The sequence below is a fragment of the Elephantulus edwardii genome, unplaced genomic scaffold, assembly GCF_000299155.1.
Source record: "Elephantulus edwardii isolate Elephantulus edwardi_28Jun2011 unplaced genomic scaffold, EleEdw1.0 scaffold00185, whole genome shotgun sequence".
Taxonomy (NCBI): domain Eukaryota; kingdom Metazoa; phylum Chordata; class Mammalia; order Macroscelidea; family Macroscelididae; genus Elephantulus; species Elephantulus edwardii.
The window spans coordinates 972,850-994,576 of NW_006399935.1; the positions used below are offsets into that span (position 1 = coordinate 972,850).

A 21,727-nucleotide genomic window follows, 5' to 3' on the forward strand; every position below is an offset into this window, starting at 1 on the left:
TGGCACAGGATAGAGGAGGGCTTAGGACTGTTGTGCATAGGGTCGCTATGAGTCGCAAATGACTCAACGGCACATAACAACAACAACATATGATCAAGCCTTTTGTTCATGGGGTCTCTCTATTAGTTGTGCTCAACTCAAAGGCATCAACAGCAATAAATATGATCAAGAAGCAATGATGATGGAGGAAGTTCAGGCTGCTCTGAAGAATGTGGGGAAAAAAGAAAAACCAACAGAGCCCCAGAAATTGATGGAATACCAACTGACATATTTCAACAAACAGAAGCTGTCCTGGGTGTGCTCACTAGGTTTTGCCAAGAAATCTGGAGGACAACTACTTGGCCAATGACTGAAAGAGACCCATAGTTATTCCTATTCCAAAAAAGGTACGCAACCGACAGTGTGGAAATTATAAAACAGTATCACTAATATCACAAGCAAGGAAGATCTTGCTGAAGATTATATAAAAAAATTACTAGAACAGTACATTGACAGAGAACTACCAGAAATACAAGCTGGGTTTAGAAGCGGCCATGGCACCAGAGACATTATCGCCAATGTCAAATGGATCCTGGCAGAAAGCAGAATACCAGAGGAATATCTATCTGTGCTTCATTGACTATGCAAGGCGTTTGTGTGGATCACAACAAATTGTGGTTAACCTTGAGAAGAATGGGAATCCCAGAAAACCTGGTTGTGCTTATGTGAAACCTATACTTGGACCAGGAGGCAGTTGTTAGAACAGAGCAGGGAAACACTGCACGGTTCAAAATCAGGAAAGGAGTGTGTAAGGGATGTGTCCTATCCCTGTATCTTTTCAATCTATATCCAGAACAGATCATTTGGGAGGCTGGGCTTTATAAGGAGGAATGTAGTATCAGAATTGGAAGAAGACTCATCAACAACCTGTGTTATGCAGATGACACAACTTGGCTTAGTGAAACTGAGGAGGACATGAAGCGCTTGCTGCAGAAAGTCAAGGACTGTAGTCTCAATACGGATTGAAGCTCAACATCAAGAAGACAAAGATCTTACCATTGGGCCAACTGGCAGCACTATCATATATGGAGAAGAGACTGTGGTTAACAATTCCAGTTTGCTTGGCTCCACAATCAACACTCTTGGCACCAGCAGTCAGAAAATCAAAAGACAAATTGGCACTGGGAAAACCTCCTGTCAGGGACCTCTCCAGAGTACTGAGGAACAACGACGTCAGTTTAGAGACTAAGGTGCACCTGATCCAGGCCATGGTCTTCACAATTACTTGCTATTCATCAGAGAGCTAGACCTTGACTAAGGATGACAGAAGAAAAATAGATGCCTTTGAGTTGTGGTGCTGGATAAGAGTCTTGAACATACCATGGACTGTCAAGAGAACAAACAGGTCTGTCTTGGAGAGGGTGAAATCAAATTTCTCCTTGAAGGCAAAGATTTTGAAGCCCTGTCTCACATTCTTTAGGCATGTTGCCAGGAGGGACCAGTCTTCAGAGAAGAACGTCATACTTCGAACGGTGGAGTGACAGCACAGGAGAGAAAGACCCCGGATGAGCTGGATTCAAAGTCACTGGGGTCATGGGGGTACAGGTGTCGGAGTCAGTGAGACTGGCTCAGGATAGAGCAGGCTTCAGAACTACTGTACATGGGGTCATTATGAATCACACGTAACAACAACTTCACTAATGTTTTCAGACACAAAAATAGATGACTGTTTTTCCTTTTTCATATGGACTGCCTGGAAATGTAGTCTAACGGTTCTATAGATATTGGAGGTGAGGAGAGAATTTAGGTTCTGAGTTCTTCAACACAACTTTAGTCTAAACACTCTTTGTTTTCTCTTAGTATTTTATTTTCTCTCTACAGATATGATCTTCCCATAATTTAAGTATGTTTGTTGTTGTTGTTGTTGTTAGGTGCCGTCGAGTCGTTAGACAACTCATAGTGACCCTATGAATGAAAGGCCTGAGCACTGTTCGTACACAGAGTTTCCGGAGTCAAGCCATTTCGGAAGTGGATGCCGCTCCTGCTTCCAGGCTTGATTTAGTCGGGAAGCTCCAGCCAACACTGTCCACCATGCGTAACCATTACCACGTTTGGCACATCAGTGTCCCAGTACAGGAAGTGTTTTTACTGATGGGGTGATGGATGAATATGTAATTTCAAAAGCTTCCTCTAAAAACATGATTTTTAAATTATAAAGCAACTACAAAACAGGCTTTTTGTGACAAGTCTACCTATGAAAGCTCTATACATATGAAAGTTGTATACACATGTCAAAACTCACCAAATTATACATTTTAATTTTCCCAATAAAATAAATAAAGTTGTAAGAATCTGTGCTGCAATCTCAAAGGCACCCGGTTCAAATCCACCAGATGCAGGACAGGATGGGCAATCTGCCTAAGAAAGCTTGCCACAGGGTCAGCCATGGTCAGTTCTGACTCCACAGCACACAACAACAATGCAACACGTTTAAATTCTTGACTATTGCTTCCAAAAGCACTGTTTGTCAATCCAAGTAAAATAAATGCTTGACAAGTTCAACCTTTAAAAAGAAAATTTCTGAGGTTTATTGTTTACAAAAAGAATAACCAAAACAAGAACTGCCCTTGAATCAATGATAACGCACAGCGTCCCCGTGTGTTAGAACCAAACTGTGTGGCACAGATTTTTCCAGAACTGATTTAAGAGAAATTGGTTGTCAGGCCTTTCTCCTGAGGTACCGCTTGGTGGACTCAAACCTTTGAGTCAGTAGTTGAGCACAAGCAGAAACTTCTTAAGAATACAAAATTACAAGCACAGCAGTGCTCAGGCCTCCCTAGGGACAGAGATTTATGTACTATTTCGTCACAGCAGACCTTGGCCTGGGCTGGTCGGACAGATGGGTGCCCAGAAGCAGGGCCCTTGGTGGCTCCAATTCTGACACTCCCGCTACTGGATAAATGGGGCCTTCAAAGGACCCTTTCTCCAGTCAGGGAGAGAAGGACATGTGTTTATTGGGGATCTGGGGTCCTCACCTCACTGCGGGCTTGCCTGACTCCAGTGCCTTCTGGGAGGACATGATGACCACGGGGGGCATGGCTTCCCGGCGGCCATCGCGAGTGCAATAGTAGTTGTTGGAGAGCTTGTGGCTGGGGCCCACTGGGAGCTTGGGTGGAGGCTGGGTTCTGCAAAGAAAGAACAGGGACATTGAAGCAAATCAATAGTCCTTCCTGCTGTCCCAACCATGTGGCCTGTGAGCCTGTCACCACAGTCACAGCCACTGGGATACCCAGGAGACTGGACACCCCAGCCAGTTTCTGATTCCCACAGCCTAGAAGTTGACTGCTGTCCTCAGGACCCCTGCAGGTGCTCAGGAAATGAGGGCCAGAGCACAAAGCTCCACCCACCGCCCAACCATAAACACTTCAGCTACAGCCCCACACTCGGTCCACCTGCTGGGCTTTCCCCACCCCCTGTATTTCTGTTATCTCAGGAGCACTCTGGAGCATCCTGCTGGGATCAAGGCTTCCTGCTCAGAACTGTGCACACCCTATCTCTGGAGTGGGGCCTGGCCTCTGCATCTCCCTGCCACCCTGGAGGCTGGCACCGGGCTCAATGCAGCTCTGTCTGGGCTTGGACGCTGGGCTGGCTTTACCAAGAAGCGCGAGTCCCTGAGAGGAAACGCTAGCCTGAGAACAATATATGGCCAGAGCTTTCCTGGAAAACAATGGGGAAGGAGGGCAGATGAGCAAGCAGAGATGATAGAACAAAAAGTCACAAAGGGATCAGGTTTTCATTTAGAAAGGTTTGCACGTGACTTCTTTTGGGGGGGGAGGTGTCTAGTAATTTGCAAGCAAATTTGGAGGCAGGAGTGGCATCCACTTCCACAATAGCTTGCCTCTGTAAACCTATGAACATGGAGAAAGGACAAAAGTTATACAAGAGGTGTCCAGGACTTTCGTTCATAAAGTCGCTATGAGTCACCTGCGACTTGACGGCACTTCACAACAAGAAGAAGTAATTTGCCAGGATTACCGTCTTCTTAACCCTTGAAGCACAAAGATGACTGCACGGGAGGCCACAGCCCTCTGAATTTGGCACTGGTAAAGCCAGTCACCATGGGCTTGACCTTGATCCATGGTGATCCCGTGTGTCAGAGCAGAACCGTGCCCCACAGGGCTCTGCACAGCTGATTCTCTGGAAGTGTACGGCCACATCTTTCTCCTGAGGCACCACCGAGCTAAATAGGACAACCACTCAACTGGCAGGCAAAGAGCCAACTATTTATCCTGGCAGGAGAAAAAAAACAAACCCAAACCCACCGCCACTGAGTCCAGTGAGACTCACAGCGCCCCCCCCCACACACACACACACACACACCCCGGGTTCTGAGGCTGTTCATCTTCAGAGGCGACCTCACCCCATCCTCCCTGGTTCAAATTGCTAAACCTTTCCTTTACCAGCCGGACAAGTTACAAAGAGAACCAGTGCCCGTATGGATCGCTAGAGGGCGCCAGGGCCCTAAAGACGATTCACACTTTGCAAAACCCTTCTCTCCAAAATTAAAACCATGTCATAGAGGAGCAAGTCTGCAACACTCTAATTTGTAGTTACAATGTGTACATATCCCTGTGAACTTGGTTACATTAATGCAATTTTCACCCTTCTGTGCTACTATTCTCCAACACAGCCTAATCAGGTTAACCCTTTGAATTCATGCATCCACTCATGTACATCTCAACATCAAGAAACAAAAATCCCACCACAAGATAAAGGTAAATAATCCAACTGAAAAATGGGCACAGGATAAGAACAAACACTTCACCAAAGAAGACATTCAGATGGCCAACAAGCACATGAAGAAATGTTCAAAATCCCTAGCTCTAAGAGAGATGCAAATCAAAACAACTATGAAATATCATCTCACCCCAGTCAGAATAGCAAAATTTAACAGAACAGCAAACATCAAATGCTGGCAAGGTTGTGGAAACTGGAACCCTATTCACTGTTGGTGGAAGTGTAAAATGGTGCAACCAATGTGGAAGATGTTGTGCCACTTTCTCAAAAAGTTGCAAACAGAGATACCATTTAACCCAGCAATTCCACTACTGGGAATATTAGCCTAAAGAGACCATAACCGACATCCAAGCAGATATATGCACACCCATGTTTATCCTGGCTTTGTTCACAATAGCAAGGAGTCGGAAACAACCCAACTGTCCATCAACAAACGAATGGACAGAGAAGCTGTGGTATAGTCACATAATGGAATACTACGCTGCATTGAAAAACAAGGAACTCATGCAATATTATTCAAAATGGGTGACCCTGGAGGACATTATGCTGAATGAAGAACTATCTCAGTCACAAAAGGACAAATACCACTTGATGCCACTGTTGTAGAATCAGACTGACATCAGGATTAGGGTAAGACTGAGAAAAACTGGATAAATTATGTATACTGCCTTGAAACTGATGAGGGAGAGAACAGGTTAAAAGTGATAGATGATAGGGTATTATGGTTCTAGGGTATTATGGTTCTCACAAGAGTACAGAATTAAGGTTGCATAGTAGAGTGTACTTGGGGTGGGGGCGGGATTGTATACCAACGAAAGAATTTTTCTTTTTTCAAAGAGAAGAAAAAACTGCGGGGGAGGGGTGGGCAGGGAGAAAAGTGCAACAATGAATGAATGGAAATCCAAAATCTTTAAATTTTCATTAAAATAAATTAAAAAAAGAAACAAAAATCCTCACCAGTAGATCAACAGGCAATATCAAGATAGAGAAAAGATTTACGTTGTCAAGGATGTCATTCTTAGATCCACAATCAACACCCCTAATTAACAGGAATTTTTAAAAAATCAAAAGATATGTTGCATTGGGAAAATTTGTTCAAAGGACGCAGCAATGGTAACGGATGCCAGGGGGCTGGGGACAGGCGATGGACCCGGAGTCGCAGGGGTCCGAGTGGACATGGCGTTTGCTTTTGGTGGGCAATGAATGGCCTGCTCACCGCTTGGAGATCTCCTGGTAACGCAGCTGCAGCTTCGCCTGCAGGTCTTGCTGTAAGAGGAGAGGGAGGTCAGCCTGCAAGTAGCCCCGGGGAGGGGAGGTCCGGGGACAGAGAAGGCCTGGGCGCTTGCACAGAGGGACAGGGTGATGGGCCTCGGAAATTAAGGGGAAAGCTGGAGGGACCGCATCCAGGACCCTTAGCGGGTCTCGGGCTAAGGGAGGGTCGAAGGTGGGGTCAGGGGACAGTAGAGTCCGGGACTGGAGCGGTCATAAACTTGGGGTTCCCGAAAAACCTGGCTTGGGAGAGGGTCACGGTCCTGGGAGTATCCGGGGGGGCGGGGGAGGGTCTCAGACTGCAGGGACCTCGGCTCTAAAGACCTCAGGTGCAGGGGTTATGCGAGTAGCGGGGGCGAGGTGGGGGACACGAAGCACACAGCCCACCCAGCGTCGCCCATCCCGCCCCGCGCACCCCGGATGCCCAGTTCCGCAGCCTCTGGATAAAGCGAGTGGCCGACGCCATCTTCCCTCCGGGCTCAAGGGCGCCAGTGACGTCTTAGCCGCGGAGGCTGCTGGGAAGGGTGCCGCGTCTTCTCGCGAGAGCAGCGGAGGGCGGGGCTTGAGCGCCCTATAAAAGCCCTCCCCAGAACTCGTGATTCTCTTCCGCCCGCCCGCCGCCGAACAGCCATCATGGATACCAGCCGCGTGCAGCCTATCAAGCTGGCCAGAGTGAGACAGGGTCCCAGATTTGAGGGTCGGGTTGAGAAGGGAGGCTGTAAAGCGGTCGGATGGGCCGGGTTTGAACCCCATTTTTATTTTGTCAGGTCACCAAAGTGTTGGGCAGGACTGGCTCGCAAGGGCAGTGCACGCAGGTGAGCTTGTGGGGGGCTCCCCTGTGACCAGGCCTTGTTTGCCCCTTCTGAACCCTAAACCCCGCTAACGTTAACCAGTCTTTGCAAAGCAACATCCGCTTTGTCTTGCGCCTCCCGGAGCCCTCGAACCCATCCAGGGTCCGGTCCCCGACACCTCCAGCCCAGCACGGCCCACCGCGCTGCGGCTGATCCGTGTTCCCCGTCTCCCTCCCTCCCCGGCCGTGCCGTAGGTGCGCGTGGAGTTCATGGACGACACGAGCCGCTCCATCATCCGCAACGTGAAAGGGCCCGTGCGCGAGGGCGACGTACTGACTCTGCTGGAGTCAGAACGAGAGGCGCGGAGGCTGCGCTGAGGCCGCCACCGGTGGGTGCACGCCCGGGGGGCCCCCTTCGCTGGGACCGGGGTCGGGAGGGGGGGGGGTCTGGAGGGGCAGAGTTCTACCGAGGGCAGTAGTTCAAAAGAAGCTGGCTGTTAAGGTTAGCGGTGTGAAACAGCAGCTCTTAACAGAAGAGGGACCTGGTGATATATGGACATCAGTATAGAAAACCCAGAGGCAGCCGTGCTCTTTTAGATGGGGTCGCTGCGAGACGACACACGGGCTTGTCTGACTCAGCTTCTCGGGTCTTTTCACAGGATCCTCCATGTCTCTTCTGCTTGGCCCCGGAAATGATATTCATCGTTCATTAAAATATATGTTGTGCTACTTCTCGTGTGGTCTTTGTATGGAAACCAGCAGGGAATATTAGATTGTGGTCAACAAGCCCAGCATATACCTGACGATTGTGTGGATGCTATTATAGTCGTGTTTTGAGCATGGGATCATCATGAGGTACGATTGACTGCAAACGATAGGTATGTGGGAACGTTTAGCATTTCTTCCTTTATTTGATTTGTTGTTAACTTAGGGAGCTCTGGGGATCTAGTGGAAAGAAGCTGTGCTGCAATCCCAGAGCCGGATGGTTTGAATCCGTCAGATAGATGCTTTACAGGGCAAGGATGGGCAGTCTCCTCCCATATGATTTACTGCCTCTGAAAGCCTGCTAGAGAGTCAGATGTGGATTGGTTCTGGCACAAAGGTACACAACAACATGTATCATCAAGGTGGAACCAACTCATACCTGACTCTACAGCAGGTTTTCAGAGGCAGTTAGTCACATTGCCTAGCTTTCTCCCTTAGAGCAGCCCGTGGATACGAACTGTGCTTTTTGAGTTGGCAGCCCAGCAGCTCCTTAGTACTAAGCCACCAGACCTCTCCTTTGTGATTTCTGTGGCAGTCATTAAACGGCTTGGGGAAGTAGTATCGTGTATCGGTGATCTTACATGAGATACATGCTTAGCAAGAATGTTTTATTAGGAAAAGGGGTTGTGTGAGATGAGGTCTGTCTGTCCTCATCACCACACTAGTGGCGGCCCCTGGATAGAGGACACTGACCCCTGCTGTTTCCCAGAGTCTGTAGGTGAACGGGATGTCCTTCATGGAGATGGGAGTTCCTCTCCACTGTCTCTGCATCCTTCTTCCATGGCGATGGTGGAGTCAGGGGGCAACTGGAGACAGACAAGTGGGGAGAGAGTCCTTGCTGTAGTCTTAGCACCTCCAGAAGCTAGGGGTTCTCACCACCTCGACTTATCAGTCTCCCTGCACTATGGGGATCATTCAGAAAGAGGAACCCACCCATTGTGGGGCTGCAGACAGGATGGCTGGATGAGTTTTATTATGAAATAGAACAGGCTGGCACTTTGCTGTGGAAGTGTAAGCAGTTCCCCTGGGTTCTGCTCCCCCCACCCTGCTGCTGGCAAAGTCTAATTCCACCTACTGAAGCTTTGACTTGCTGAGGCCTAGGCCATCACCCTGGGCACTGCTTAAGGCTCAGCTTGCCTTTCTTATTTGATAAGAGCAAATGATTGCTATAGTCAAGTGATGACCCAAGGCTAGTTTGCGACTACCCAAAAGTGCCTTGGAAGGAAGGCCTGTTGATCTGAGACATCAGCTATTGAAAACCCTATAGAGCACAATTCTACTCTTAACATTTGGAGCTGCCACAAATCAGCAGCTGGTAAGTAAGCTTGCCAGAAGTCCAGACTGCATCTTGGCCAAGGTCAGCTCCAGCTAGTGTGACCTGATTATCCTGTGCCTGCTGGAGGCCTTAGCCTTCAGAGGATAAACTCCATGAACATCACACTGGTTAATAAACCTCACAACCTAATCTCCAGTTTTTCACCACTGCAGGGAGCGGGAAAGGAAGCGTCTCCCTGGGCACTTGGTTCACTCCCACCCCATCCTTGCAGCTTGAGGGGAGCCGGGGGCTGCACTCACCGGGGACCCAGGCTGGCCTGAGCTCAGATGGGCATGTAGCAGTGCAGCCACCTCCTCTTGCTCAGCCTCCAGGGCAATGGCCAGGGCACTGGTGCCCTCCTGTGGGGTGCGAGGGAGAGTCAGGCACCTGGCCCACAGCACAGGTCCCCCTTGCCCACCCCACCGTAGCTCACATGGTCCAGGATGGCAGGGTCACAGCCTGGCTGGGCCAGCAGCAGGCGGACCGTGTCCAGGCGTCCATACTCGCTGGCACACATCAGCGCGGTGGCCCCGTCGGCATCCTGTGCATTCACATCGGCCCCACATGCCAGCAGGGCTGCCACCATGTCTTGACGCCCATGGCTGATGGCTAGCATGAGGGCTGTCTGCCCCGTCTGGGTAAGCAGAAGGGACAAGGCTAGGTCAGTTTTATCAGTGGTAGAACACTCCCCCCATGGGACTCTGGAAGCCGGAGAGGACAGACCACACACCTGGCTGGCTTTGGCATTGACGTTTCCCATGTGGAACAGCCTCTGGATGACTTGCATGTCCTCCTCACCCCGCCCCACAGAGGTCAGTGCAGCCAGCATGGGGGCTGAGTAGCCAGCTCGGTTTTGACGGTCTACGTCACAGACACCTGGGAGAGAAGTTCCCCAGAGTCAAGAGGTCAGCACCTAGACCACCAGCCTCTATCTAACAGGCCCCCACCTGCTTCCTTGCCTCAGCTTGAAATCTAACCCCCCTACTGTTTGGTGATAGGCTCTTGTGTTAATGAGGCCACGTGAAGTTAGGGGGCATCCTAGACAGATTGGTTTTTGAAGTATTGAAAACAGATGAGACAGCAAGCACAAAGGCAGGAAGAGGGACGGCCTGAGGAGCTCTCCAGGAAACCAGAAAAGGAGCTACTCCTAGGCCCTGAAGTCAGGCTTTGAGCTTCCTTGACTTTACTGGAACGACCCACTTGTGTTTCTGTTACAGCAGCACTCCATAACCTATACGGTTGTGCATTTGGTCGTGGGGATGGTAAGTTTCAGGTGAAAGAGAACACTTGCAGAATTTGCATGTCATTTCTATACATGCTGCCGAAGTAAACATTGCAGTGGAGTTGGGGTGCCGCATAGCTGACCTCCCAGTGGGTTTTCAGGGCTATAAAGCCCATGGGAGATTGCCCACCTTTCTCACATGGAGCTGCAGGTGGATTATAAGCACTACCAAAGAGGCATTACCTTTGGGGTCAGCAGTGCATTTCTGCACTACTACCTGAACTCAAGGCTGCAAGTCTCTGCTTGCAAGAGGCCCTGTCTTTCTAACTTGGAGTTGTTGGTGGTTTTGAACAGGTGTAAAAAGAGTTGAGTCTAGTGACATAAAAAAAGGGTTTCCTAAGTGGGCATCTCAGCTGTGTGGCCATGCTGTCTGCATGTACATTTCTGTAGGGAGTGGGAGTGACGAGAGTTGCTGCCAAGAGCCCTCTAGATCTGGATTGTGGCTAAAGTTCCTTGATTGCATCCTCAGGTTTTATTTTGTTAGGGTCTCTTCCTAACAACACACATAGCCATGCACTCACTAGGACCAAAGAGATTCTTTCCACAAACACTTAAGCCATGCTGGAGCTCATCAGACATCAGGGTGAGAGAAGTCAGAGAAGAAAAAAACCTGGAAACTCAGTAGAGGGTCTGCTCTGGGTTGGTTCTGACTCAACAGCATGCAACAGCAAATCACGTGGGAAGAGATTGACCATCTTTTGTGCATGGACTTGCTAGGCAATTCAGAATGCCTGAGAGGAACCTGCCTGGGTTAGCCTTGGCGTTCCTCTGTTGGACAAGAGAGCTGGATATCCCATGGAGTGCCAAACACAAAAATAAATCTTGGGGAAGGTGTAACCATGGTGTTCCTTCAAGTCAAAAAATAGTGAAACTTCAACTCACAGACGTTGGGCATGTTATTAGGAGGGGCTAATACTTGGAAATGGAAACAGAAGTGGCATCCACTTCCTAAATAACTTGCCTCTGGAAACTACCACCTTTGATAAATGTTTACAGTTGTAGGGGGGGCTTCAGGCCTTCTGTCAGAGGTTCGCTGAGTCGTGAGATCAACAATACTTGGAAAGGTGAGGGAATCGTATGCCAGCAGAGCCAACTTAAGGCTGATCCTCTAGAAAGAATGGGGGGGGGGGAGTTGGAGCTGAGATGAGGATGCCGGGAATAAAGGGGACCCAGGATGAAGCTAGGGGCTCAGGAGTGCTGCTACCCAAACAAGCACCTGTGTTGGCTCAAATCCATCAGATAAGGCTGTCTCCTCCCATCAAGATTCACAAAAAGGTGTCACTTGAATTAGCACAACGCCCTAAGAAACCAGGTCCCTGGAACTCCCTCATAAGACTCACAGGCTCAAAAACCCGGTGGAGGTTGCTGGGAGAAGAGCTTGAGAAGCCTGGAGTGTAAAAAGTCCTCATGCCAATTGAAAAGCTGGTGGTCTGAACTGCTCAGTGGCACCTCCGAAGAAAAGTCTGGTGATGTTGCTGAAAACCATACGGAGCAGTTCTGATACATGTGGGGTCCACAAGAGTTAGAAGCCATTCAGCAACAAAGGCAAAGGTTTAAGGATCCCTGGGAATACTCAGTTGGGCTGCTAACCTAAGGGTCATCAGTTTGAATCCACCAGCCCCTCGACAGGAGAAAATTGAGGCTCCTTACAGCCTTGGGGCAGTTCTCATGTGCACTGTGGGGCTGAGTGGACTGGACAGCAGCAGTGGGTTGGGTTTGGGGTCTCCTGTGATGACGGGAGGTCCTGCCTTACGACCTGCTGCAACCCCACACATCTGACTGGAAGGTGGTGGAGGTAGTTGGGACCAACTTATAGGGGACCTGCCGGTGGGTTTTCAGAGGCAGTTAATCAAACAGAAGATTGCTCATCTTTGTTCCACAGACTACCTTGTGGATTTGAACTGCATACTTTCAGGTTGACAGTGCAGCTCCTTACCACTAGGGCTCCCTGTCTAGAAGGTGGTGGTTATGTGGCATCGAGTCTCTTGCGACTCAATGACCTGATGTACAATAGCCCTGAAACCTGCTCTATTCAGTGCCAGCTTTAATGTCCCTAACACACCTACCCCCATGACCCCAGTCACTGAATCAACCATCTCATCGGTGCTGGAGAAGAGTATTGAATATACCACAGACTGCTAGGAGAACAAACAAATTCGTCCTGGAGAGGGTGAATGAATCCAGGCTGCTCCTTGGAGACAAGGATTTTGAAGCTCCATCTTACCATACTTTGGACATGTTGCAAGGCGGGATCAGTCCTTGTAGAAAGATGTCATGCTTGGGAGGGTGGACAGACAGCACAAGAGAGTAAGACTCTCAATGAAATGGATTGATTCAGTGACTGAGGTAATTAGGGTAGGTATGTCAGAGATAGTAAGGTTAGCACAGGATAGAGCAGGGTTTAGGGCTGTTGTACATAGGGTCGCTATGAGTTAGAAGCAACTGACGGCACATAACAAACACCCTCCGAAGCATGATGTCCCTCTCCAAGGACTGGTCCCTCCTTGCAACATGTCCAAAGTATATTAGACGAAGCTTCAGAATCCTTGCCTCCGAGGAGTGCCCTGGAAATATCTTCGAACTCATTGCCCCCTCCTCCCTGTCTATCCCAGAGTTGTGTCTTCTCCAGGGAGATTCCTGGAGGACACTGACTCTGTTGTCCGCCCCTGGAGGGAGGGAATTGCAGCTACACAGGAAATGTGGACTCCCACTCGCCCCAACTGTTTGAGGAGGGTCTTCATCACCTATTTATAGCTTTCTCCATGGGGTGTGTGTGTGTGTGTGTGTGTGTGTGTGTGTGTGTGTGCAAACAGGAGGCAGGTGGATAGATGAGTCAGAAGGGACAGAGGGTGGAGGACAGCAGGCAGCACCTAGAGGAGTTAAGCGTCTGACCAGCAAGTGACACCAGTTCCTCCCTGGAGACTGGAGAGGAGGCAAGTGACAGGGCCCTGTGACTCAGTGACAAAGAGGACAGGAGCCAGGTCTGAGAGGGTCGCTGGCACAGCAGGAGGCTCCAGTACATGTAGACCACTACTACGTGTGCTTGCCACGCATTTCAGAGATGAGAAGCTGAGGCTGCTGGAGATTAAATAGTTCCTCTCAGTTTAGGTGCACTTAGCCCCGAATCCACAGGCCAGAGGCGGCCGGTCGGGGAAGAACGGGTGGGAGGGGACAAAAGAACCCACACCAGTGGCTGAGCTCCGCCCACTGACTTCTGTACCTCCTGTCCGCTGAGGTGGCCTTTAGGGGTGGCCTGCACCTGGCCCACCCTCCCCTGTGTCAAGTGCTCCCCTCCATCGCCCCCCCATGTGCTCCTTCCCCCACTTCCTTGGCGCTGACCCGTATCCAGCAGCAGACTGGCAATGGCCAGGTTCCCGTGGGACACGCTGTAGTGCAGGGCCGTGTTCCCGTTGCCGTCGGCCAGATTCACTATGTGCGCCAGCAACTCGGGTCCGAGGTGCGCCATGGCACCCAACACCGCGGCCACAGGTGCTGCCCGCGAGCGCCGCTGGCTCGAAACCCGAAACCACTCCTGGGACACCAGGCGCGCGGCACTCTGCTGGGACAAGAGCGAGGCGCGCTGTGGTGATGCAGGGCGCAGGCACGTGGACGGGGGTGGTTTGGGGGCCGGACTGGAGGGGCCGCCTTGGTCACTGGCGGGGGAAGGGGAGGCGACCACATCCACTTCCGGAAGCAGTGTGAGTGAGTGGGGGTCCCCAAGCTCCCTCCAGGCAGGGAGATGGTTTCCTTCTGGGAAGAAGCCCATTGGCGAAGCAGGAGGCACGGAAGGCAGTGGGCGCTCGTCCCTAGGGGTTTCAGGAATTGGAGGGCGGGGGGCTAAGCCAGCCTCTTTTGGAGGAGCTAGGGAAAGATACGCTTGGGTCCCCAGGGCGCAGCCAATCTTGGAGAACCTAGGGTCAGTGGAAATTCTGAACGCGAGGGCTCGCGATCAGGGCTCTAGGAGACGCGCGCGCGCTTCTGTATCCGGGAGATGTCTGGGGCCGCGGGAGACCCCCCCATCCCCGGCAGGGCCTCGCTGGCCTCACTCACGCCGTCGCGGGCCACGCCGCGGGGCCGGCTCAGCTGTCGGTGCAGCGCGGCGCACGCCTCCCTCAAGCGCGGGCTCAGCTCGCACCTGTGGAAGAGGAGCGGATGCGGATGCTCAGGGGACGCTCAGGGCGCCGCGGGGACTGGGCTTAGGGCGCCACTCACCTCTCCTCTGTCCCGGGCTGAGCCTCCGCCTCCGCCTCCGCCTGCGCCTCGGCCTCCTCGGAGTCCTGGCCATCCTCGCCGCTAGGAGGGCCCGGCAAGCCCGAATCAGATCCCCCGCCGCTGTCGTCCCCGGAGCCCGAGGAGCTGCTCTGCGGGAGCTCGGCAGCGCCGTCCTCGCTGTCGCAGTCGCTGGCGTCCTCACTGGACGAGCTCTCGTACCTGGAGATAGCGTGGGTGGGAAGCGTGGGTGGGAAGTGTATCCTAAACCTGATCGGGGGGGCGGGGGGGGCTCCCGGAGTCCTGCCAGCAGGGGAACGCAGGGCTGTTCCGGTTTTACAGATACGGGAACTGAGGCTTGCCAAGATCGCGCCGCAAGCGAGGGGCAGAGGTGCGATCCGAATCCCGATCCCTGTCCCCTAGATACCGCCACAGGGAAGGGGTAGGTGCTCACTCTCCGTTGAGGACCCCAACAAACTGCAGACTCTTGGGGCCAGGGCTGGGCTGGGCGCTCGATGCGCCGTCTCTTTTCTTCATGATTGATTTGAGGACACCTAGCGGGGGGCAAGGGGGACACTGGGTTCAGACCCGGCGGCTGGCAGGAGCGCAGTGAAGGGATGAGAACAGTGAGGACTCACCCGTGGGGGCCACGGCTGGTGGGCCCTCCGCTGGCCGGGGCGGGGTCTCCGGCGTCAGGGAGGGTGTATCCAAAGGGCCCTCGGTCTGCGTGGCCGCCTCCGCGCATTTCCATAGGGTCTGGGTGGCGGCTTCGCACGGCTGGGCCCGGGCCTCGGCCTCCTCGGCAGCCTCGCGCGCCTCCTCCAGCTCTCGCAGCCGGCCGCGCAGCAGCTCGCTCACCCCGCGCTGGTGCTCCAGACCCGCGCGCAGCAGCTCGAGCTCGCGCTCAGCGGCTTCAGGGAGCCCGAGCAGCGCCTCTGTCACCCAGGCGTCCGCCTCGACGGTCTCAGGGGCTGCCTGCGTGCTGGCTTCTCGGATTTCCGGAGCCGCCTGCACGCGGGCCTCTAGGGTTTCCAGAGCGGCCTCCACGCTGGCCTCCCGGGTCTCAGGCACAATCCCGGCGCCCTCTTCCTGGGGGCGAGGAACCCCTACCAGGACCGGGGGCGCATCCTCGCGGCGCCTGGCTATGGAGCCGTCGGGGCTGTCAGCCCGGGGAGTGGCCCTGGCACGGACGCCCCGCTCGGAGGTGGCCAGGCGCTCGGTGAGCCGGCGCAGTTGGGCCAACTTGGCCGGGCGCGCCTCGGCCTCGCCGTCAGGCTCTTGCTTCGCGCGCCCCGCCAGCAGCTGCGCCTTTTCTGCGCGAAGCACGCGCACTTGCTCCTGCAGCTCCGGCAGAGCGCGGGCCTGCTCCTCGAGCTCGCGTAGGCGTCTCAGCGCCGCGGCCATCTGCTCGCGCACCAGCTGCAGTTGCGCTGGCCCGGGCGAGGCGGGGGCGGGGTTGAGGCCAGGGCCTGGGGCGGGGCTGCTGCGGCCAGACCCTCGTGGGCTACGTGAGACCCCCGCGCGGGCGGGACTGGGCGCGCGCTCTTGCGCCTGCGCCAGCTCTAGCCGGCGGCTAGTTTCCAAGAGTGTGTGTTCGACGCGCGGGTTGCGCGCGGGTACACGCGGTGACAGTGGCAGCATTAGGAGCCCAGGAGTGGAGCCTGGCACACTGCCGTCATCACTGGCCAGGGACTCACTGGACGTCCAGGCTCCAGGACTGCGCACACCTGTCAGGCCAGCTCGGGGCGCCCGGGGGCGGCGCGCCGGTGGGGGTCCCGGGATGCGGTGGGCGGTGGGGCCGCGCTCCAACTCTTCCACGTACTTGAGAAAGTCCAGGTCCAAGTGGAATCCGTAAGGCGTCTCCACCGAGTAAGGTGAACTCGGGCTGCGGTCACCTCCGGCGGAGCCCGGGCACAGGCGATGGCCGCCCAGGTCTGCAGACATGACCAAGTGTGGGGAGGCATCAGATAGAGGAACCTCCAGAGGGACTGGACAAAGAGGGGGTGCGCTCTGCTGTCTCTTGACTAAACTGCACCACTCTATTTATAATGAACCTTGCCTGCACACCTCCCACTGTCCATGCACACCCATTCCCGGAGGCTGGCACATTCATCCACAGCCAGACAATCCAAGTTCACGTTTATTGAGTGTCTGCCGTGTGTCTTCTCTGGGTCACTGGGAACACAACAGTGGGTCAGACAGACAGGTATCTCTGTCCTCTTTGGAGATAAGAGTTAAGACAAGTAAATAAATATGATCACTTCAAATGATCTTAGGGACCATAGTAATACTAATCCAGGCCCATCACTTTCTAATCAAGTCAAATTCATGGAGACACACCCCATGTGTGTTAGAGCAGAAAATGGCCTGGTCTTTTTTTCCAAGCCACTTCTGAGTGGATTCACACCATTCGTTGTTGTTGTTGTTAGCATGGTAATTGAACTACCCACGGCTCCGATAATAGCAGCACGTGAGGTAAAGGACAAGTGAAGGGGCATGGTTTTAGTCCTAGGTTTTAGGCAAGGCTTTCTGCAGAAGGGGCTTGTTACTGAGTAGGAGGCAGCTGGTGACAGAAGGTTCCCAGGAGGAAAGGCCCTGGGTGGGAATGTGCTTGGTGAGCTGGAGTCACAGCTGGGTGGGGCAGAGAGTGTCACAGCACAATGAAGGGAAAGGAAAGGCAAGCTGAGCTGGAGGGGCGGTCAGGACACTGTGGGTCCTTGGCCTTATGAAGGGTTAGGATTTTATTCCACATGTGACAGGACACTGCCCATGGGTTTAATTTAAGCAGGGCAATGACGTTATCTGCTGCATGGTCAGAAAAGGCCCTTTGGCATGGCATGGAGGGGGGAACTTCAGGGCTGTGTCCACACATACTGGCTCTAAATGGACCTGTGCACACATGGCTTATATCTCCCACACTCACCCGGCCGGTTCTGATTCAGGACGAACTTGGCCATGGTTCCTGGAGCAGCTGCCACACACACCCTGAAAAAAGGCCCCCAGAGCAGTAAGGGTGGGGTTGTCCAGTTCCAACCCCATACCACACAACTCACGCTTTGCCTTTCTTGGGTAGGTCCTTGAGGTCAGTGGTCAGGTCAACAGACCTGAGAGTCCCTCTGTGGTGTCAGTAAATTACTTTAAAAATTAGCTTTTCTATCCATTTTTGTTAGCCCCTGCTGGGTAAATGCTCTCCAGCTACCTTAACTATGGACACATGGTCTTGCATCAACAGCTGTGGGACCAATATAAGAGAGTGCTTTCCGCACTGTGAGTGTATGTGAAGACACCAACACAGGCATGGCAGTATGACTTTTTTACTTAGCCCAAGCTTGCTGGAGGATGAGAAGTTGCTTGGACTGAAATCATATGCTCTGGACTAAGTGTCCAACTGCATCCAGCCTGGCCCATTTGTTCACCAGTTTCTGCAAAACCAGAGTCATTCACCTGACAGGTCTGAGTCTCTGTGGGACCTTCCAAGAACCATCAAACCCAAGGGACATAGAGGAGCTGGGAAAATGAACCAAGGAGAAGCTGTTGATGTAGAAATCATGAACTGATACAGCAAGTTAAGCATTTGGGACTAGGTAAACTTGAGACTTCTTATAACTGATCTGCTACTAATCATAGCAGAACACAATATATAAACACTTTCTCTCAAGTAAGATGTAAAGAAACTTTGGGTTGAGTGACCCAGGGACCCCACGTGCCAGGTCTCCCATCTGCTAGACAGAAGGAAGCAGAGAGGGTCATCACAGGAGAATGGACCAGACCAAGCCACTTCCATCAAAGTCAATTCACACTCACAGTGGCCAACAGGACAGAGTAGAACTGCCCATAGGATTTCCAAGGAAATAATGAGAAAAGAACGCATCATGGTTGGAGAAATGGAGGGTCATCGAAGAAAAGGAAGATCCCTAATTAGAGGAACTGACACCATGTCTGCAACACACGGGTAAGCACAGTAGAGATTGTAAGGATGGCGCCGGGATCTGGTCAAAGCTGACACAACCTCATCAAACAACACATCTGCCTCATCTTTCTCCAAGTAGATGGTGAATTTGAACTTGAACCACCAACCCTTAGTTTAGCAGCCAATGCTTAGGTGATGGGCCACCAGGGCTCCTTCAAGAGAAAATAATAAGATGGTTATGAGGACAGATGCAGATGATACAACCCTGCTTGCTGAAACTGAGGAAGACCTGAAGCACTTGCCGCAGAAGGTCAAGGACTACAGTCTTCAATATGGATTGAAGCTCAACATCAAGAAAACAAAGATTCTCACCACTGGGCCAATTGGCAGCATCAGTATGAATGGTGAAGAGATTGAGATAGTTAACAGTTTTAGTTTACTTGGCTCCACAATCAACACTCTTGGTAACAGCAGCCAGGAAATCAAGAGATGAATTGCATTGGGAAAGTCAGCTGTGAGGGACCTCTCCAGAGTACTGAAGAGCAACGACGTCAGGCTAGAGTCTAAGGTGCACCTGATCCAGGCTATAGTCTTCGCAATTATGTGCTATGCATCAGAGAGTTGGACAGCTAATAGGGTTGATAGAAAGAGAATTGATGCCTTTGAGCTGTGGTGCTGGAGAAGAGTGATGAATATACCATGGACTGCTAGGAGAACAAACAGGTTTGTCCTAGAGAAGGTGAAGCCGGAATGCTCCTTGGAGTCAAGGATTCTGAAGCTTCGTCTGACATACTTCAGGCATGTTGCAAGGAGGGACTGGTCCTTGGAGAGGGACATCATGTTTGGCAGAGTGGAGGGGCAGCGAAGGAGAGGAAGACCTTCAATGAGATGGATCAATTCTGTGACTGGAGCAGTAGGAATAAGTGTTTGAGATGGCTAGGTTGGCACAGGATAGAACAGTGTTTAGAGCTCTTGTGCATGAGCTCATGTCACTATGAGTCGCAAACGACTCGATGGCACATAACAACAACAACATGAGGACAGAGGACATCTAAGACCTACAGGTTTATGTCAGGCCCTGGGAGAATGGAAAAGCACTGCTCAAAAGGGTTAGGGGGTGACCCTTTAGAGAAGACAGACAGAAGCCCAGAGCCCTCTGTGGACTCAGTAAAACTCATCTGATCCAAGTCAGCATTTTTAAAGTAAGAAAGAAAACAAAATAAGACAAGATGTCTTGGATTTTTTTTTTTCCTTTCCACTCTTAGAGAAATTGAGAAAATGCAAACAAGCTACAATTGTAGACCTGGATTCTGATGTTTCGCCCAGATTTCTCACAGGACTAATGAACACCTGTGGGTCGTGTGGACCAATGATGCAAATTAATGGGCAGCTGTCTGTCTGAAGGCTCTGTAGGGGCATGCCACAGGGCTTTGGAGAGTTTGTAATGGACCCACAGGGCCCCCGGTTGTCACAGCTGGTTGGTGTGTGACTTTTTGTGTGACATGAAGGAACTGAAGGAGATTGGGCCATGACTAACACAAAATTTAACAAGGACAAACACTGAGTCCAGACCTTGGGTCCAAAGATCTCAGAAGAGCCCACCTGAGGAGCCTTCAGCAAAGGGAAAGTAGTTTGTATTGAGTGCCTACTGTATGCAGTCCTGAGCTATTTTCACTCACATTTTCCAGCTGGGTTAACTGAGGCTCAGAATAATGAAGTCAGTTGCCTGTGGGAAGCACCCTCAGAGGGGGCTCTGCCCACCTTCTAGAGACCCCCTAAACACCAGTGCCCAGTACCAGCCTTTTGTGGCCATCAGGCCACCCAGCCCAGACCTCTTGGTGACTATTTGTGTACCTGACACCCCCAATCCATGGACCCCACACCTTGCTTCATGCTGGGTCCTGCTTGGGTTTCTTCCACCACCCTCCCTCTTCCTAAAACCAAGTGGGACCCTTCCAGCTCTCAAGCAGCTGTTTCCTGTCCCCACACCTCCCTGGCAGGGCAGCTGGTCAGCAGAGAGGACAGCCTGTGCCTCTCACAGCTTGTTTTCAGGAAGTGACCAGGGAAGAACTGGGCCGTGGAAAAACTGGGGCCGGCGGTCAGGGGACTGAGCCTGCCTCCAGCACAGCTGCTGTGTGACTCAGCGAGGTCCTGGTCACACCTGGATTCCAGGCCTGGGGACTTCAGAAAACAGTTGTGCGCCACCCATAATACCCACACTGACCAGAGCCATGGGGCCGGACTGAGACAGGAGCTGATGGACCCAGGAGGGGGAAAAATAACAGTCTGGGCCTCTTCTTACTATGGGCCAGTCTCTATTCTCAGCAATTTATGAGTATTTACAGATGTTGTTGTGTGTAAAGTCGAACTAGTTTCACTCTTATTGGCCATGTGACAAAGTAGAACTGTCCAGTAGGGTTTCCAAGGTGGTCAGTATTTAGGAAAGCATATTGCCACATCTTTCTGCAGCAAAACAGCTGGTGGGTTCGAACTGCCCACCTTCTGATTAACAGACAAGCACCTCATCCCTGTACCAGCAGGGCTCTTTCTGTAATGATTACAGCCTACAGGGTCGCTGAATCTAATTCATTCATTCATTCATTCATTCACAGCAGTGAGCTTAGGTTTTGCAGTCCTTATGGGATCACCAATATCTTGTTAGCTGTTAACCATGAACCACATGCTCCACCAGGGTTTGTAAAACTTCCTTCCCCTCCAGGTTGACTTTCCCTTCATTTATCCAAACCACCACTCCCCTGCCCCCTGTTCCTGCTGTTGTTAGGTGCCTGTGGAGTCGAGTATACCGCACAGTGACCCTAGGAACAACAGATCTGAACTCTGTCCTATCCTGTACCATTCTCATCGCCTCTGACACACTCAGCCCATTGCTGCAGTCACCCTATCAGTCCACCTGGTTGAGGGTCTTCTCTTTCTCTGATCTTTCCAAGTATGATATCTCCTAGCAAAATGCCCAAAGCGTGTGAGAAGCTTCCTACAGATGGATAAACGGAGGCACAGAGAGAGGAAGCGTCCTGCCCGAGGTCACACATTGGCCAGAGGCAGGATTCGAACCCAGTTAGAGTCTCTCTTCAGGACCACTGACCTTGTGACCATTTAGAAACAGTCGTTCAAGCAGAGCAGGGAGCCCAAGGGGGTGTGGCTGTGCCAGGCTGTCCCCCAGCGCGCGGGTCCCTGCCTGTGGGGCTGCAGCCTCATCCCGAAGCAGCACGCCCTTGCGTTCTGTGCCCGAGTTGTCACCGCCAGATCCGGATCCCCTCCTTGAGACCCCTCATTAGGCTGTCAGAGCCGACGCCTCACGCCCCCACTCCCGCCCCAGGGACTATTTCTAGAGGCAGAGCCGTGAGCGCGAAGCTGGAGGGGTGGTGGAGGACACCGCAGGCAGCGTGGATC

General features: G+C 52.2%; 2 protein-coding genes across 2 annotated transcripts in view; both read right to left on the reverse strand.

Annotated features, from left to right (window-relative positions):
* Positions 1 to 6,511, reverse strand: part of NDUFA7 (NADH dehydrogenase (ubiquinone) 1 alpha subcomplex, 7, 14.5kDa) — a 14,000-nt gene extending 7,489 nt beyond the window's left edge. The window contains exons 1-3 of the mRNA XM_006896339.1: positions 6,461 to 6,511; positions 5,993 to 6,042; positions 3,015 to 3,164 (exon numbers count right to left, since the gene is read on the reverse strand). Coding sequence (XP_006896401.1) covers positions 3,015 to 3,164; positions 5,993 to 6,042; positions 6,461 to 6,511 — 251 coding nt within the window. The remainder of the gene's footprint in view (positions 1 to 3,014; positions 3,165 to 5,992; positions 6,043 to 6,460) is intronic.
* Positions 6,512 to 8,334: 1,823 nt separating this feature from the next.
* On the reverse strand, positions 8,335 to 17,363 carry KANK3 (KN motif and ankyrin repeat domains 3). The gene is made up of 10 exons (XM_006896402.1): positions 17,330 to 17,363; positions 15,045 to 16,340; positions 14,861 to 14,960; positions 14,410 to 14,628; positions 14,248 to 14,332; positions 13,537 to 13,753; positions 9,646 to 9,791; positions 9,349 to 9,549; positions 9,176 to 9,274; positions 8,335 to 8,406 (listed from the first exon to the last, which is right to left on the reverse strand). The coding sequence occupies exons 1-10, from the start codon at positions 17,361 to 17,363 to the stop codon at positions 8,335 to 8,337; spliced, it is 2,469 nt and encodes an 822-aa protein (XP_006896464.1).
* Between the last annotated feature and the right edge of the window lie 4,364 nt (positions 17,364 to 21,727).